Below are 17,954 nucleotides of genomic sequence, written 5' to 3' on the forward strand. Positions count from 1 at the left end.
ATGGTCAAAGTGGCTGTGATCACATTTTTTCCCCCCCATTCTGATAACTGAAGCTTTTGACCTGTATCTGGAAGATTTTATGGATTACACTACCTACACATAATCAGCGACTGGATAATTGTAGAGAAATGCAGGCGAACAGGTGTTCTTAATAACAGCCACTGGTGGGTCAGCTGTAGAATCCTCGCCTGCCACATGGGAGACACACAGGTGTGTTTCCTGGCAAAGGCCCCAAACCAGCCAATTGTACTGGCCAAGACTTCATACAATAAAAGGGTTGAATGAGGAAGCACATTTGGTGTAAAACCTTTGCCAAATCAGAATATGTGGAAACCAGTTTCTACTGTGGCAACACAAAAATGGAAATAAGTGTTATTTTAGATACACCTTGCTAGTACTGAGCTGGACCCACTTGTGCCTCAGAACTCTAGAAACCAAGGTCCTGGAAACACCCTGTGGAGATTATGGTCCACATTGACATGATGGCATGAGGCAGTTGCTGCAAATTTGTTGGCTGAACATCCATGATGTGAATCTCCCGTTCCACCACATCCCAGAGGTGCTCTATGGGATTGATATCTGGTGAATGTACAAGGCAATTTGGATACAGTGACCTCAGTTTCAAGAAAATATCCACAACGCCATTACATCAATACCACCAAACTGAATTGTTGATACAGGGAAGGATGGATCCATGCTTTCATTTTGTTACCCCAAATTCTAACCATGTCATCTGACCGTCGCAGCAGAGGCTCATTAAACCAGCCAACGTTTTATCAAATTTCTATTGTTCAGTCTTGTTCAATTTCCTGTTCGTTCCTGACAGGAGTGGCATCCGGTGTAAGCTTCTGCTTCTGTAGGCCATCTGCTTTAAGGCTCGATGTGCTGTGCTTTTAGAGATACGCTCTTCGGCATACCTCGGTTGTAACAAGAAGTATTTAAGTTACTGTTGCCTTTCTATCAACTCATGCTACTCTACATGCTAATAAGCATTGAGGTTCTGCCATGGCTAATTAGATATTTCTACCGTTCTACAGTATATAATGTTTTTGTTTTTTTTACTGCAAGATGGAGTTGTGTATTAAAATGCGTTCATTTCCAGACGCCATAGGATACAGTAATAGTGTCTGATCAGGTCAGGTCGGGTCAGAAATATACAGCATGACCCCTGAGACGGAAAGGGTTGCCAATTTCTGTGTAAATGTGTGAGCGTGTGAGACAGGAAGATGTGGGGGAGGGTCAGTGACCAGCGTTGCCTTGGAGATAGAATATGAATGACATCCCGAGGAGATCAAACATTATTTTCTCTTTGCTTTTAGAGTCCCTACCATCCCTCTGGTGTCATACCGTGCCACCAGTGTACAATTTATGAAGGAATCTAATCAAGGCGAGTATGAAAACGGCAGGCTGCCCAGTGTCCCATCTGCACTCCAACAATTACTCCCTGGCACAAAGGAGGATGATATGTCACTCATCTATAGAAAGACTCTACCCTTCGCTTTCAGTGCATCATCGCGCCCTTTAGAACCTTTTCAGAACCGGTGCAGGATTTCGCTATGACGATATGTGCTCAAAAGGAATAGGTTCACACTAGACACAGTGCAGGGTAGTGTAGTGTGTGCATAACCCAAGAAATATATGCTGTCCGAATATAATAATTGGAAAAAAATCTTCAGCGGATTCTTCTGTGATCCCCCCCACCCCACCCCCCTTGATGAAATCGATAGTAAATTCAATCTCATGCTTGTGCTCAAAAACGTGTGACAAATTTCCTCAGCGAATAGAGAGGATTCACACCTATCGTCTTCCCGATATTCTTTCACATTGCCTCCTCTCTCACGTTGCACCTCCAGACACGTCGTCTTCTCTGATCTGCGCTGGGTTTGAGTGTCGCTAACTAACTCAGTCAGTAACGGGACACAAGATTATTTTGTGTAGAGATGAAGAAATGCTGAAACCGGTGACCGTATTGCTTTTACAGAGTAAAATACAGTATGTTATACGGTTCATTCCATTTCAAGACATAATAATATTAAAGCGTTTTTTTTTTCTGCAGAAAATATCCACATTTCAGACGGCAAGTGCTTAGTCAGCGGCTGCCCTGTCTGAGACAGTGAGGCGAGATGAGCATCCCTGCACCAGGATATACACAAAGTAAATGCTTCAAAGGAAGCTAATAATAATGTGCAAAAACGCAGAATTCCACAGCTCAATCCGAAGCGGAGTTACAGGTTCCATCATGGAGTTTTCTTCCTATAACAGCATGTCCCGGAGTGCTTTGCTCCTTTTATATCGCAGCAATTAACCAACCATTCCACTTTTTCATTTATTACATTTAAAGCATTTGGCTGACGCCCTTATCCTTTTATCTTATTATACATTTGAGGGCACATACAAGGGCACAACAGTGGTGCTGGGGGTTGAACCTGCATGTATCGAAAAAACAAACATTTATTTATTTATTATTATTATTATTATTTTTTTTTAATATGGGTTGAATTTGAAATGTGACATCATATAGAACCAATTAAAAGTTTGGACACGCCTTCTAAGTCGATGTTATTTTTGTTTAGTGATTTATTTTCAAAACTATGACATAAGGCGTATTATTATGACGTGAAGGCGTGAAGGTCAGCTTGTACTGTACATAGTAACAAAGCAAAGCAGAAACTACGACTGTGAACAGATGCCCGCTCAGGGCTGCCAAGCACAGCCAGGAATAATAAACACATCTGCACTGTTAATACAGCAGCACCGGGACAACTCAGACTGCGAAACCTGGAACTCAAACGCAGTGAGGAACGAGACATTAACAAGGAGCGCGATACTGCCATGTGACTAGCAGTGGATGCTGGGAAGTGAAGCCTCCTTGGTGCTTCCATGACATTTTCAGTACCAATCTAAAGATTGGACACACCTTCTAATTGATTGTTTTGTGTTCAGTGGTTTAATTTCTACATTTTAGATTAATACTGGTTTTTTTTCGGAACAAATGTAATTGGGTGATTAAGTAACAACAACAACAACACTCAGTTGTTATTTTAGGACATGAAGGTCAGCTGTTCATGAGCAATCATTGTCAAGTGCATTTGCAAAACCCATCAAGCACCCTGATGAAACTGGCTCTCTTGAAAGCCTTCCCAGGAAAACAAGACCAAAACTTAACTCTGCTGCAGAGGAGAAGCTCATTTAGAGTCACCAACCTCAGAAATCACCACTTAGAGCTTTTATGAAGGCTTTACAGAGCTCAAGTAGCAGAAACATCTCAATATCAATTGTTCCAAGGAGATTATTATATATTTTGGACGCCTTCGGTTTTATTTTACAATGTAGAAAGAAATACAAATCAATAAAGACCATGGAATTAGAAATTTTTGACTGTTGGTGATTAAGAAGATCCCTATTTCCCCTTTTAGACCAGGCTGTTGCTCAATACTGCTGTTCTCTAAAGGGGCGTGGTTCTCTAAAGGAATAGCTCGTTTACATATAGACACTGAAACGGCACATTTGGAGGAGGAGTGAAGTGAAGGAGAGATTGAGGTATTAAACATGCGTTGTGTGTGAGGGGTATTTAAGATGGGGCATTAACACACCTGGTACAGAAATAGTAAAATATGGGACCTTTAAAAGGTGGCTTTATGTATATACTATTATTCATAATATTATTATTATAATTATTATATACTTATTATATTATTATAGAGTGACAACTGTATGTGTGTGTGTGTTGCGAACAAGCTTCTTATTGATCATTGCCACTAAAGTGTTAGGATTTCTTAAAAATGTGGTGCATTTTATAGGAAGTGGGATTAATGGAGTGAGATTAATTTGATGCTCCTTTGAAACTGAGAGAGAGAGAGAGAGAGAGAGAGAATGTGTGTGTGTGTGTGTGTGTTATTTTCTTTGTCTCTGCTGTTCTGGACTGGGCTGCATTGGTTTTTACATAATTAGATTCTACTGCACTGCTGCCAAGCATCTCTCTCTCTTTCTCTCTCTCTCTCTCTCTTTCTCTCTCTCTCTCTCTCTCTCTATCTCTCTTGGTCTCTGTCTCACTCGCGTTCTCTCTCGTTTCTCAGTTTCTAATGTTTTTTTTTCCCCCAGCTTGGCTTTCTCTGTCCTTTTTTTCCACTGTCTATCCAAAGGGGGAAAAAAACAGAAAGGAAAGAAAAGACAAGATCGCATTGCAGCTTCTCTTTGTCTGTCTCTTTTTTTCCCTTTCTTTCTGTTCTTTTTTTTTTTTTTTTTTTTTAAATAATACTTTAGCTTTCATATCCGTACTGTTTTAAAGTGCTCGGTGAGTCACTCTCAATAAAAATGATGAAATGCTTGGCAGGGCACGGTGTGGGAGAGAGCAGCGTTAAAACATCGGTATGCTCTTTTGTGAATATACGTGGAGAGGAGGAGGAGGAGGGAGATAAGGGAGTAAAAGAAGCAGATGAGGGAAGGAGAAGGAGCAGAGGAACATGTGTTGCTCTGGGACAGATTAGTCAGACGACCGTAGACGAACACCTTTAAGGCGCCTGCTGAAGTAGGACGAGGGGCAAATGGAATTTTCGCACAAGGGCTGAAGGTCACATGCCAAGTCAGCATGAATATAGAGAGATCAGGCTTTGGGACGGTGGAGGGGGAGGAAAAGGCTGAGTGTACACTTACTGGCGACAGTTTATTAGAAACATCTGTAAAATATTCACGCAGTCGGCATTTTCAGATTGTGTGGCAGCAGCACACAGATGCATAAAATAATGCATGGACAAGCATCAGTTTCAGAAATCTGCTGATGTCCTGGGATTCGAACACATGACAGTTTTTAGATTTTGCACATAAACATCCAGATCTGCTGGCAGAAAAGAAAAAAGAAAAAAATAAACGCCCTGAAAAGCTGGAACAAAAAAATAGATACGTTTTACAAACGAAGTGAGCAGAAAAGTATCTCAGAATGAACACGGTACATCAAATCTTGAGACGGGTAGGCTTCAACACCGGGTTCCTCTCTGGTCAGTCAGGAACGGGAATCAGAGGCTGCGCTAAACTCACTCAGATTAGAAAAGTTACAGGTGATGTTTGTCTAATTTTTACCTGCTCTGTGATTACTAAGCCTGGTCCTGAAGTGCTTCTCCCTGCTCTACCACACACACACACACACACACACACACATGCGCGTGTGCACTTCTATTCAGAAAAGCCTGTTAATTAGCAGATTAGTTCGATCAGGTGTGATGGGAGCTGAGACGCACTCAGGACATGGGGTCCACCAGGACCAGGCTTAGGAACCGCTGCAGTAGCTAATGAGTGTATGAGTATGTCACATAAGGGTTGTGGTTAATCCCTGGATCGTTTTTTTCTTTTTTTCTTTTCCTTTTGCAGTACAATGGGCGGGACTGTAACATTACCTCTTTATTGTGTTTATGATTTATATCCTTCTAGATGGAGGTTAGATACGCAGATAACCTAATAGACACAGATGATTAGCAAACTCGGTCATTTGTAGTCATGATTTTCAGTCTATATTCTAAACAGGCACGAGTTGGATATGCAGTACAGCGCAAAAGTCTTAGGCACATGAAATCAAATAAATGCTCTCAAAACAAGCCCAGTATTTAATATTACAAAGGCGGGCGGGCGGGGGAAGGGGGGGGGGTTTGTGATAGATCGGGGGAGGGGGGATTGGGATCAATTCAGTTATGAATATGTGTGGTGATTCCTGTATCGCCACATTGACTCCAAAATAGAAATATTTGTTTAACCATTTTTACATTTGTAATAGAGATAAACCGGTTGATTATCCAGTGTGTGTGTGACCAGAATTGTCTGGTTTTCTGTTCGATTTGATCAGCCTTAGGTATAAACGGTTCTGTACCGGGCGCAGAAGCTTCCGAGCAGCGCAACAGAAACACATTTTTATGGTGTAACATTATCAAAAATCGTGCGTGATAAAAGCATCCAATCTGCCCTTTTTCCTCAAAATCTGTGATCAAATTATTCTCAAACCCACCTATTACACACTCGTACACAAGTCTCAAAACTCAGCGAGTGATAATTAATTGAAAATGCCATATGCAAGTGATAAGAAGCCTGTGTGCTCACAGCCACTCAACCCGCTTACGCTCACCGTCAAGTTGAGTTCTGAGATTTTGGAGGCGTTTAAGAAAAACTGAAAAAAATGTATTTTATATGGAATATAAATTATTTGCTAAGTTTGTTTAGAAATGTCTTTTTTCGCTTAAGTTAGTTTTAAGTTAAATGTTAAACTCTTGTATTTTGAAGTTAGTTTGTAGTTTTTAAATGCTGAGAAAACTGTTATAGGGAACGGGCTACATTTAATGAATAAATTTTTTTTTTCATTTTTTCATTAAGGTTTAAAACCGTAACTAATTCGTGTAGGGGGTATATGATATCAAATTGTGACTTTTTACACAGTACTTTTGCACAGTACTGCACAGGGTGGACAGGACCTGACCCTGTGTTCTGTCACCTATTTTTACTATATTTTAAGTGCGTAATTATTATTCTAGTGTCTTATCTGCATCACAGATTCGTCCTTATGGTAGGATGTCACTTACCTTCTGGTTCGGTTTTGTTCGTAACTCTGAAATATCTTTAAGGCTGAGTTGAGGCCAGAGAAAATGGCTGCCTTTGTGCGTGTGTGTGTGTATTGTGGGTTAAATAAGGATCGATCTCAGCACGGTCATTGTCCCAGCAGTCTTATCTCCAGTTTCGGTTTGGAGTCAAGTCTAAATTACTGAATATTTCACGCATAATCTAATTATCTGTGTACCGCTTGGGCTCAGCGTGAGCGATTAGCCACAGAAGGCATGATAATACTCTTTAGGACCAGCTGTGTGTGGGTGTGTGCAGAAGCTGCGATATGTAGGTCATGCTCAGTCTCTCAGTCTCTCTATCTCCCTCACTTCTCGAACCTTTTTACTGTCCTGGAGATGGTTCAGGATACTTGGTGTGTTTGATAGGAACGAGCGACTCAGTGGAGTTCTGTATGCTGGAACAGCAATGGTTTGTTTGTTCAGATCTTATTAGCTTTATTAAAAGAATTCTCTTCTGTTTTTTTTTCTTCTCCCCTGCAGGTCCAGCTGTCGCAGGTGATTGCGGAGTGAGTGAAGATGCCACTGGTGAAGAGGAGCATCGAGCCGAGGCATTTGTGCCACACGGCGTTGCCCTGTAGTATTAAAAACGAGCTTGAGTGTGTCACGAACATCTCTCTCGCCAACGTTATACGTCAACTCAGCAGCCTCAGTAAGTGTGTGTGTCACTTATGATGAATTAGGATGATGTTTATTAATGGCAGGATTTAGTTTTTTCCAAACTTTTTGACTTTGATTTATTAAGATTTCTGATTATAATTATGCAGAACTTTTACCTTTTGGTCTTCAAGATCTAAAGAATAACACATGAGGGCTTGCTATTATAGGAAACAAATCAATGGTGTGATGCAGCAAACTGCATATCAGAACAAATCTAATTTATCATTTTGTCAGTTTATATTTTTGTCAAATATACACAAAATACATGTTTTCACAAAACTGTTTGAATTTCTTTGACTAAGAAATTCAACAACTGCTGTCTCTTTGTGTTTACACCGCAACAGATCTTCACTCTCTGTTGGTTGTTAATGGATGTTGCTATCTTGATTTATGGGTACTTAGTTACCCTGGTAGCTCACGGCTAATGCAGCATTCCCTTTGTGCTAGCTATTGAATATATGCAAAACCAGACATTTGAGCACACACTGTATATAGGGAAATGTTTCTTCGTAAATAACCTCCATTACATAGTGTCTAAAAGATATATGACTTTTGTTAAAAGGACTAGAGGCAAAGTTTAGACTTTTGGCTAATGCTTTGTTTTTAAAAAAGAGTTGCTGTGGCAATGTTGGACAGCTAGCTGAGCGGAGAACATGTTTTCGTGTAACTAAACGACCTAGTGACATAGAAGTTTCATGTAAGTTCTGCCACACTATCAGGAACACTGTCTCTGATTAGTCGACAAATTAGGAACAAGCTTCTGATTGGTCTATAAGTCAGGAACACTGCCTCTGACGAGTCAACAAGTCAGACACACCGCCTTTGATTGGTCGACAAGTTAGGAACACAGCCGGTCGACAATTCAGGAACAAGCCTCTGATTGGTCGACAAGTCGGGAACAAGCCCTTGATTGGTCGACAAGTCGGGAACAAGCCTCTGATTGGTCGACAAGTCGGGAACAAGCCTCTGATTGGTCGACAAGTCGGGAACAAGCCTCTGATTGGTCGACAAGTCGGGAACAAGCCTCTGATTGGTCGACAAGTCGGGGACAAGCCTCTGATTGGTCGACAAGTCGGGGACAAGCCTCTGATTGGTCGACAAGTCGGGGACAAGCCTCTGATTGGTCGACAAGTCGGGAACAAGCCTCTGATTGGTCGACAAGTCGGGAACAAGCCTCTGATTGGTCGACAAGTCACAAGCTCATTGGCACTCCACAGCGGTATTGGCAAAATGATTTGTGCGCTTATGAAACTAAGATTGAACTATTTAGAAAGAACATGCAGCTCTACAGCACCGGTAAAAGAACGGCTCTGCATATCATCATGAAAACCTCATCCCAACTTTAAAGTATGATGGAGAAAACATCAAGATATGGGCCTGCTTTGCTGCATCAGGGCCATGCCAGCTTGCAGTTAGAGAGGAGATGATAAATTTCTGAAGTGCCTCAAAAATATGATGTAAGAATGTCTGTTCGTAAGCTGAAACTATAGAAGTTGGGTGGTGCAACAGGACAATGACCCAAAACACCAGGGCAAGTCCACAGCAGAATGGCTTCAGAAAAACTAAATCCGCCAACGAGTGGTTAACTCATAGCCCAGACCTCAATCCAATAGAGATGATATGGAATGACTTGAGGAAAGCCATACGCATGAAACATCCCAAGAATATGACAGACCTAAAGCAGTTCTGCCCGGATAAATGGACTGAAATTCCTCTTAAACAATGTACAGGTCTGATCCACAGCTTCGGGAAGTTCCTGGTTAAGATTACTGCTGCCAAGATGGGGGTCAACCAGTTGTTAATTCCAAGTGAATTCCAATTCACTTACTTTTTCCACTAACATTTTGAGTGTTGAATGAGTGTGTTCAATAAAGACATGCACGATCACACATTATATTTGTCAAGATGAAGATCAGATCACATATTATGACATATTAATGCAGATTCCAAAAGGTTTACATACTTTTTCTTGCCACTGTATACATGTGTGTGTATAATGTATGTAACCTATATATACACATATACAACTGATATTCGAGCATGTGCAGTGTGCTCAGGCTCACTAGACCTGTGTTTATGAACGGTAAATCTCATAATCTACAAACTCTAACAGCAAAAGAACAGATTTGATGATTGAATTAGGAAATAACATTTGCTAGGTAAATCTAATCTCTCTGTTGGAGTTTTGTTAGGTATTTGGGTCTGGTTTTATGGATCTGAGTGAAATGTTAATATCAGAGCTGCAGAGCTTAGGAAGAAAGTATTAGTTTCATTATCTGTGCTCTTTTTTCCCCCTTTTTCTTCTTTCATGTTCTGTTTTTTTTTAAAAAGGTCATTAAGGATTTGTGTGTGTGTGTTTCTCTCTTTAGGTAAATATGCAGAGGACTTGTTTGGGGAGCTCTTTAATGAAGCACATGCCTTCTCCTTTCGAGTCAACTCCTTGCAAGAGCGAGTGGACCGTCTGTCTGTCAGTGTGACCCAGCTCGACCCTAAAGAGGAGGAGTGTGAGTAGACACACAAGCATGCGGCACACTCTTCTCTCCGCGTTTGCAGTGTAAACGAAACGCTCCCCAGGGAAAACCGACTATTTGTTTTCATCCTCGCAGCTCATTAGATTTTCTATCCACCTCTTCTTCTACTTTTTTTCTTTATTTAATCATTAAAGTTTCAACCATGTGCTGAGATTTACACACTTTTAATGGTCTAATGAATTTAACCAGCTCACTATAGATGCTGCAGGCTGCTCTTTTTTTTCCTCAGTCTGTACCAAGCCTCACTTTTACTGGCTTTGTTTTTTTGTTTTTCCCCAAATGCTGTCAAACCTCTTTTTAACTTTGACCTCAGTGCTCACTTTTTGTTCGGCCTCGGGAACAGGCACTGAGTGCAATAGAGGATGAAGAGCTGTCGTGTCCCACTCAAACACGGGTAAAACAGGTTCTAGCACAAAAGACGGAGAAGAGATATAGATAGAGTGCCAGGGACTTTCTACCGTCATGCAGAGGGGGATGTTACAGTGTACTGCTGTTGCATTACAGCTTAACCAAATTCAAGTTGTTTTTTACGTTTTGCTTTTGATATACTGTGGATAGAACAATAAAATCATGACCAGGCAGGTTGTAGTGCAACCAGATTATAAAAACATCTAAATCAAAGGGAAAACCTATATAGTAATAATGTATTCATTTAAGACATGGGAGTAGGGGTAGCTCTGTGGTTAAGGTGGATCAGCAGGTACTCGGTTCAAGTCCCTAGAGTAAAATCCCTTCCAGCTAGCAACCGACCAAAGAAGTCGGGGGTAGTATCTGTTGGTCGATATGCTGGATGGCACTTAGACACTATACGTAACAGGAATATATCCCCGAAAATGAGTGATTTACTTACATTTTTATTATATTTCTAAATCCCCAGTCTTCTGTTAATCAACATACCGTGGTACGAGTGCATTTATTTCTTATTAAATAAAACCTAAGAAAAGAAAGCAGACACTCACTTTTACTTCACAATAATACTGTTTTCTATTAAACAGCATTTGTGTAAATTTTTCATTAGCTTAAATATATATAAAAAAGAAAACCGCTCCTGTTAGTTGTGCTTGTGAAGTGAGGGATAAGTGTAGAGATGTAAGAGGAACATAATCTGTTGTGTTTATTGAATACGGATAAGAAGAAAGCAGTAAAATGAATAACATTCATAAAAGTGTATTACATTGCAGTTTAGTAGTCATATTACTCCGTGCCGTGTGTGTGTGTGTGTGTGTGTGTGTGTGTGCGCGCGCATGTAAGATGAGCTTTATTTCCCCTGGAGTTTGTCTTTTGTCTTCCATTGTGCACGGTGATGAGAATTTAACTACAGTACATGCTTTTACACTTAACTCTGATTAAGGACTGAATCAAACAATAAAAGTCAATAAAGCAATTAATCAAGGATCAATGGATCAAGTGCTATTCTACAAGCTTAGGAATAATAAGGGTGATCTCATGAGGGTTCTGAAAAATGAAGCCTATCCAGAAGTGCCAGAACATGCAGTACCTCGAATGTCCACTGGGGGCTGGCTCCAAAAGTGAATCAATTCCCATAGAATAGCAATAGATATGTCTTCCCATAGAAATATACATGTTTGAAAAAAGTCTGACTGAAACAAACCAAAAAAAAAAGGCTTTATGTCCTAGCTGGAGTTCCCATCTATGATAACTATACAAGGGGAGGGGGGGTCAAAATGCTAGCTCTCTGCTATGTTGTATAGCAGCTGACTTGCTATACAACACTTTAGCTAACTAGCTAACTGGAATAATTGTAGTTTATGCAATTGTTTGTTATGTATGCCTTGACACAGCACCACATGTAGGGTATGGATGACAAAGTTCAATTAACTGCAAAGTAACACCAGCCTATAAATTTATATGAATTTGCCTCCTTGTCATTTCAGTTTAGCTAAAGCTAAGCAAGCTAGCTTGTGGTAACTGAGGTAAGAAGGCATGTGCTATTCTCTCCACCCATATGCGGTTAAGCTATGAAGAAACCTTCCACAGTTCTATGGGTGATTCCCGTAGGTTTGTTCGAATAAACCACATTTGTGGGAGTAAATTAACTATATACTAAATTTTAGGTTCTGCATAGACTCCCTTTAGCTTTGATTAGCTTTGGTCAGTTCATGCGTGAAAATGCTTACTCATGCTCCGAAAACCACTCTTTCACAATTTGAGTTCTGGAATATCCCTGTGCCAGGGGGAGAAAAACTGTCCTATATGTGATTACCTGGTCATTCAGTACATTCAGGTCATCAGCTGACTTCATTTTATTGCCACATAATGTGGCTGAGCCTAGTCCTGACCAAGTGAAGCATCATAACATTGTATTAGGTTTGTACAGTGGCCACTATGCATGGTGTGAGCATCGCTTCACGCTCTTCCTTTCCTATCCTCGCACTATCCTGACGCGCCCATTGCTATGGAATAGGCTCAATCTGTACTCATCAGACCATACAGACCATTTCCATTGTGAAATTATACATCAGCATTTTTTTATGCCTGTTGTTTTTTTTCCCCCTGCTCTTAAAGCTTGTGTTTAGAGGTAGTGGTGGCGGTCTAGTCCAAACACAATGGAAAAGTCCTCTTTACTGCCAATCCTGAAAGCACAAACTACACCCAGGTGATTTGCATGATCAGAATAGCACACCCAGAAAATCAGCTTTTGCAGAGTCTGAATACATGTAACATTTCGTGTGCAAATGCTTATGTAAGTCTGCGACTATAAATGTTACACAATAGTCTTTCAATCTTTTTTAAAGGGTTTATTTGTCTTTTCTAAAAGTTAATGAAAATAAATTCTACAGCCAGAGTGCGGATAATTTTTGACTCACCATCATACAAGTCTCACTGAATAATATGTGACGGAGGCTATAGAGTCGGCTCGACTTCACTGCCACTCCTGCACAATTTTCACAATCTTTTACTCAAGTAGCGTTGTCAGAGTTTGTTTTTCTTCGTTCTATCCCTCTGTGTTGTACTCAGGAGCTAGGCAGGGACTCATTATGTATGAGGGTCAGGGAGCAGAGGACACAGGGAACATGCACAGAGGAAGTGAGACGGACAGATCCAGGACACTAAAGAAAAAGAACAGGGTGGATTATATGTCACAAAGAGACAGGAAAGAGGGTTTCAGAGAAGTACATAAAAAAAAGAAGCAAGGTGACGGAAAAATAATGATGTGACATAAAAAAGAGACGTAGAGGCATGAGTGAAGCCTGGAAATGGAGGGAAGAGGAGGAAGTAGAAAAGAGCAAATCAGGAGGCGGTAATATTAAGCCCTGCAGTTAAACTCAGTGGTGTGTGATGCGCGTGTGTGTGAGTGTGGGCTGCAGGTATTCATCTCTCTTTGGGGAATTGCTGTATCCTGAATACATGTGTAAAAGAATATAGCAGAGCTCCATGTTGACTACTGTTTTTTTTCTTATGGAGAAAGAAAGATGGTCAAAGAATGGACGCCATGTGAATATATTTGAGCTTGTAATCTGCTCATTTTCTCTAGTCTCCTGTGGTTTATGGGTAATAGCTAATTGTTCTCCTTTGTTTGTGTTTGGCTGTGCGGCCAAATGAGGTAGGGTAAAAAAGTGTAAAAAAAAAAAAAAATCCCAGCTTGGTGCTTGACACCAGAATACCTCTTCCCTCAAGATCCCAAGCACCCGACTCAGCTATGGCTGATTGTTCAGAGGTGATCTCCATATTCTGCACCACTAGGAGGTGTAATTTAAACGTGAATGTAGAATGTGGAGATTGGTCACTATGCTGCCCAGGTAGCAGAATCAATAAAACAGATGGAAATGCATGGAGTAGGCAACTCTCTGGTTAGTAGCTCTTGACCCAGAGAGCTGTTGGACACTTCAACCATGAGTGTACTCCGCATTGGCAGCAAAGACTTCATGTGCTTGTCAGATCTTTTCATAAACCTGGTGCACCATTACTCTACTCTGCAGGATAGCACATTCGCTGTTTTTTTTTGCACTAACCAGGCAAGTGCAGTGAGGACACTGGAGGAGTTTACACGCAACCTTGAACAACCCTGGTGCATTATTAGAAGTATCTGAACTTACAATGCAAGAACAGGACCAGTAGAAAGAAGGTGTTTTGGTCCATAATAATCCTGCCCCCAACCTCTGATAGAAGAACCTCCTGGTTCTAGACCAATCATATGTTCTCAATAGCCCCCTTTTTTTTTTTCCAAAGGCTAGTTTGGTGCCCAATTTTAAACCAGGTCTTTGCTTTCGGACAGCCAAAGTACTGGCCATCAGCGAGAAAAAAAAATTCCAACACTTGGTGAACTAGAACAAAGACCCGCTTACGTCAGGGGCTGGGTGGGACGCCTGTTTATCGCAACCAACCATAAATGTTTATGACAGTTGTGTTGTGTAGTCACGTGTAGTGCAGAGTTGTATCTACCACAAAGGATAAAGATCATTATCGCAAAAAGCCAGGAGAACTGCTCCCAACACCATGTTGAAGCTCTGCATTGATGTTTTAGGGGGTTTTATTTGGCACTAGCATTGCCGTAATGTGACACAAGTGACATAGTGACATGACTCTCTAACCCAAGAGAAGAACAAAGCCAGTTCTTAGGAGGGTCAGTATTGAACCGTCTTTAAACCCGCGCTAGCAACAGACATGACCTAGCACCTGGTTTACTTTGGTGAAAAACGGGTACCTGTGGAACCAGTTCATCAGATTGAGAGTCGGTTCTTTGGATATCCAAACATGAACTGGTTTAAAATTGGGCATTGGCTCCCAACCGGCCCTGGAACTGCTTTGGTGGAAAGGGGCTACTGCTTCCTACTGTACTTGGTGGTGCTTCCCAACTTTGTATGGGCATGGGTAGCTCAGTGGTTATGACATTGGACTGCAGATTAGAAGGTCACAGGTTCAAACCTCAGCACCATCAACCTGCCACTATTGGGCCTTTGAGCAAGGTCATCAGCTCTTAGCGATGGGTGTCTCCCAAATGCCATAAAAGTACATAAATGGCTCCCACAATACACCATCTAGACTTATCGTTACCGGTATCCCAGAGAGCGAGCCTTAGCACTCCACTAAAAAGTTACAGCGTCAGTCTAGCTATATTAGACTTCACAGAGCGTACAAGAAATACAACCATCATAGTAGTGGATCATTGCGCAGGGGCAATTATATTAAATATAATTAAATTATATTAAATGTATGTTATATAAAAGTGCCACCCCTGCTGGGTAAAAGAGCCAAACCCTATTTTGGACATGCTGCACAAGATTAAACATGAGCATAAGCACATAAAATTTGTAATAATGAAAAAAAACTCCAAGACTTGATGTTATAGGGAAGTAGATTAATGCCAGAGTGGAGACCGTCACAGTTTTAATGGTTTTGATGTTCCAGAGACGGAAGGGTTTTTGAATCATCTGAAAGTGCTCCTTGTGTAATGTTCCTTCTTTACTGTAGCACTTTTTAGTTTATGCGGAGCTTTATCAGATTAAACTCTCCACAGATTGTTTAGCTTTATTCATTTCTCAATTTCTCCTCTGTAGTGATAGCTCTTCTTCTCTGCCTCATACTCATCACACTCACTACACACATCACTGTGCAATGTGTGTGTGTGTGTGTTTGGTGTATCACTCACAGGACTAAACTAATGGCCCATGTCCTTCTTTTTATGACCACATTATATCAGAGCAATGTCCTGGCCTCATAATAGCAGACAACACCACCAACTCCCCCAAGGCCTGGTTTCTCTCTCTCTCTCTCTCTCTCTCTCTCTCTCTCTCTCATAAAGAAACATTCTCTCATCTTCAATTTCTATTTAATCTGCTGCTGTGAAATGGGGCTGGTTTGTTTTATTTTGGAAATTATTTATAGGAGGAGGCGCGATAGTGCACGGGCATAAAGCGATAAATAACTACTGGTTTTCTTCGTTTCTTCCTTACTTGTTTTTTTTTCTTTTCTTTCTTACTTTCTATCATCTTTCCTTTTTATTTTCTTGTTCCTTTCTTTATTCTCTCCTTCCTTCCTCTTTTTTTCATTTAATAAATTATTTTTTCCTTATTGCTTCATTTTTGTTCCTTTCTTTATTCTTTTCTTTAGTTTCTCTCTCTTTCTTTCTTTCTTTCTATTTTTCTTTCTTGCTTTCTTCCTTTTTTTCCTCCCTTTATTTTCTTATTTCTTTTTTGTTCTATTCTTTATTCTTTTCTTTCTTCATTAATTTTCCTTCTTTCTTTTGCTTACTTTAATTTTTTTTCCTTCAATTTTATTCCCTCCCTTCTTTCATTATTTCTTCTTTCCATTCCTCATTCATTCTTTTTCTTTATTTATTTTCTCCTACTCTTTTTCCTTTTTTTAGTTTCTTTATTCCTTCTTTTTTTCTTTTTTTTCTTCCTTACACAATCTCTTTCTCTCTCTGTTTAAAAAAATCAGTCTCCAGCATTAGTTGTACAGCAGACAGAGCACCGTAGTAGACTTTATGATTTTATTGTGTGTGTGTGTGTGTGTGTGTGTGTGTGTTATTTAATTCTTCCCTTACTACATTGTCTGTAGGGCAAAAAGTTTTTTTATTTTCACTCAGTTAACACTGATGTAGGAATGGAGTATGCCATAGTTCTGCTTTTTGCTCATGTAATTTAAAACTGTAGACATGCTAATGTTATATGAATGATTTATGAAAAGCATTGAAATAAACCTCTAATAGCAGTCTAAAAGGCTGGTGCGCTGGTGCTAGTGCTGGGGACGTCTTCGCTGCCATACAGCCTAATTTATGACTCTGGGATCCAATCTGCGAGGACTTAATTAGCTTTGTTGGCTGTTCTAAATTGCTTCTGCACATGTATATGTATGTGTTTTGAGCCTTTGCATCCTATCCAGTGTGTATTCATGCCTGTGTCTTGAAACTGAGTTGATCAAGAGCCCAAAATATAAATTGGCATATAGTAGTTATTATTAAAGGTCCCATATTTTACTATGCAGCCTCATTGGCTGCATTTGCACATATTTATCTTGTTCTTTACATATATTTACATATATTACGTTATATTCTGATTTTGTCTTCCATTTCTGTGGTAGAATGGTACTAACACATGTACTCTTTTTGTAAACTGTAAATTCATGTCTATTCTATCTATAAATCAATAAACTTAATATAGGTCCTGAAAAAAATGTAATAATAAAATTAATTAAACAAATTAAATAAATGAACAAATTATTAATGCTGAGGTTGAAATATTCCTCCTCGAATAATGCATCTGTATATTACAATCTCCCTTTTTTCACTCCTTCTCCAAATGCGTCGTTTTGGTGTTTATGCAAATGAACTCCTGCTGAGCCACGCTCTTCCAGAGAACAGCAAATCTGAGCAACAAAGTGCTTGAAGGGGTTCTTGCTTAAACCCCGGCACCTGAGTTAAATAAATGAGTGTCACAATTTAATAAACAGATTGCAGTGAAAACTATGATAAAAAAAAAGGATGAAAAATGCCATCTAATACAGTATGATATTGGACTACACTGGGCACTGGTGTATTCACTCTGCCCTTACTGAGCTCAGATAACCTCACACCTATAGCGTCCTTGTATAGTGTCCTTCTTCGCAGTGCCGTGTGCCCTCAATCCCTCAGGTGACTGTAAAAAGCTCTTAGTGCCCCTGGTGCCTCTCCTAAGGGACCTCCTCCTAGTGCACGCTGTGTTCGGGCAAGTGGATGTGGAATATTTGTCCCTGTGTATATATACGCTGCAAGTTTTTGTTTCCAGGCTATAACCTACATCCAGTACATTAATATACACATGAAAAAGGCTTTTCAGATTGAACAGTAGCAATATTAAAATCAGGACATTTTAAAATCCTGATCATGAATATGACAAGTCTAATGATAATTAGCATAATAAGAAGCATTAAGTCGATGTTAATTGGCTTGAATCGTTATTTCTCAGGCTGAACAAGTGATTAATCGTAGCTCTCTGTTTCTGTCCTGTCAAATGCATTGTCGTTAGCTCTCCATCAAACACCGCGAGAGATTAGTAGAATGAGAGTTAGTATAAATGGCAAGGAACTTGGAATAAACAAGAGAGAAATGCATAGAATGGCAAAGGGATGAAAGGAAATGATTAATTATAATTGATTTAGAATGCGAAATTAACTATTTAGTTCTTTTTTTTAAGACATTCAGACGAGGTAAAGGTGAGAGTGTACT

General features: G+C 40.1%; 1 protein-coding gene across 3 annotated transcripts in view; it reads left to right on the forward strand.

Annotated features, from left to right (window-relative positions):
* Positions 1–17,954, forward strand: part of wasf1 (WASP family member 1) — a 67,732-nt gene that overhangs the window by 25,341 nt on the left and 24,437 nt on the right. For all 3 annotated transcript variants that reach the window (XM_053479527.1, XM_053479538.1, XM_053479549.1), the window contains exons 2-3: positions 7,080–7,248; positions 9,626–9,760. In XM_053479527.1, coding sequence (XP_053335502.1) covers positions 7,116–7,248; positions 9,626–9,760 — 268 coding nt within the window. In that variant the 5' untranslated portion in view covers positions 7,080–7,115. The remainder of the gene's footprint in view (positions 1–7,079; positions 7,249–9,625; positions 9,761–17,954) is intronic.

Source organism: Clarias gariepinus, chromosome 2, assembly GCF_024256425.1.
Source record: "Clarias gariepinus isolate MV-2021 ecotype Netherlands chromosome 2, CGAR_prim_01v2, whole genome shotgun sequence".
NCBI classification, from domain to species: domain Eukaryota; kingdom Metazoa; phylum Chordata; class Actinopteri; order Siluriformes; family Clariidae; genus Clarias; species Clarias gariepinus.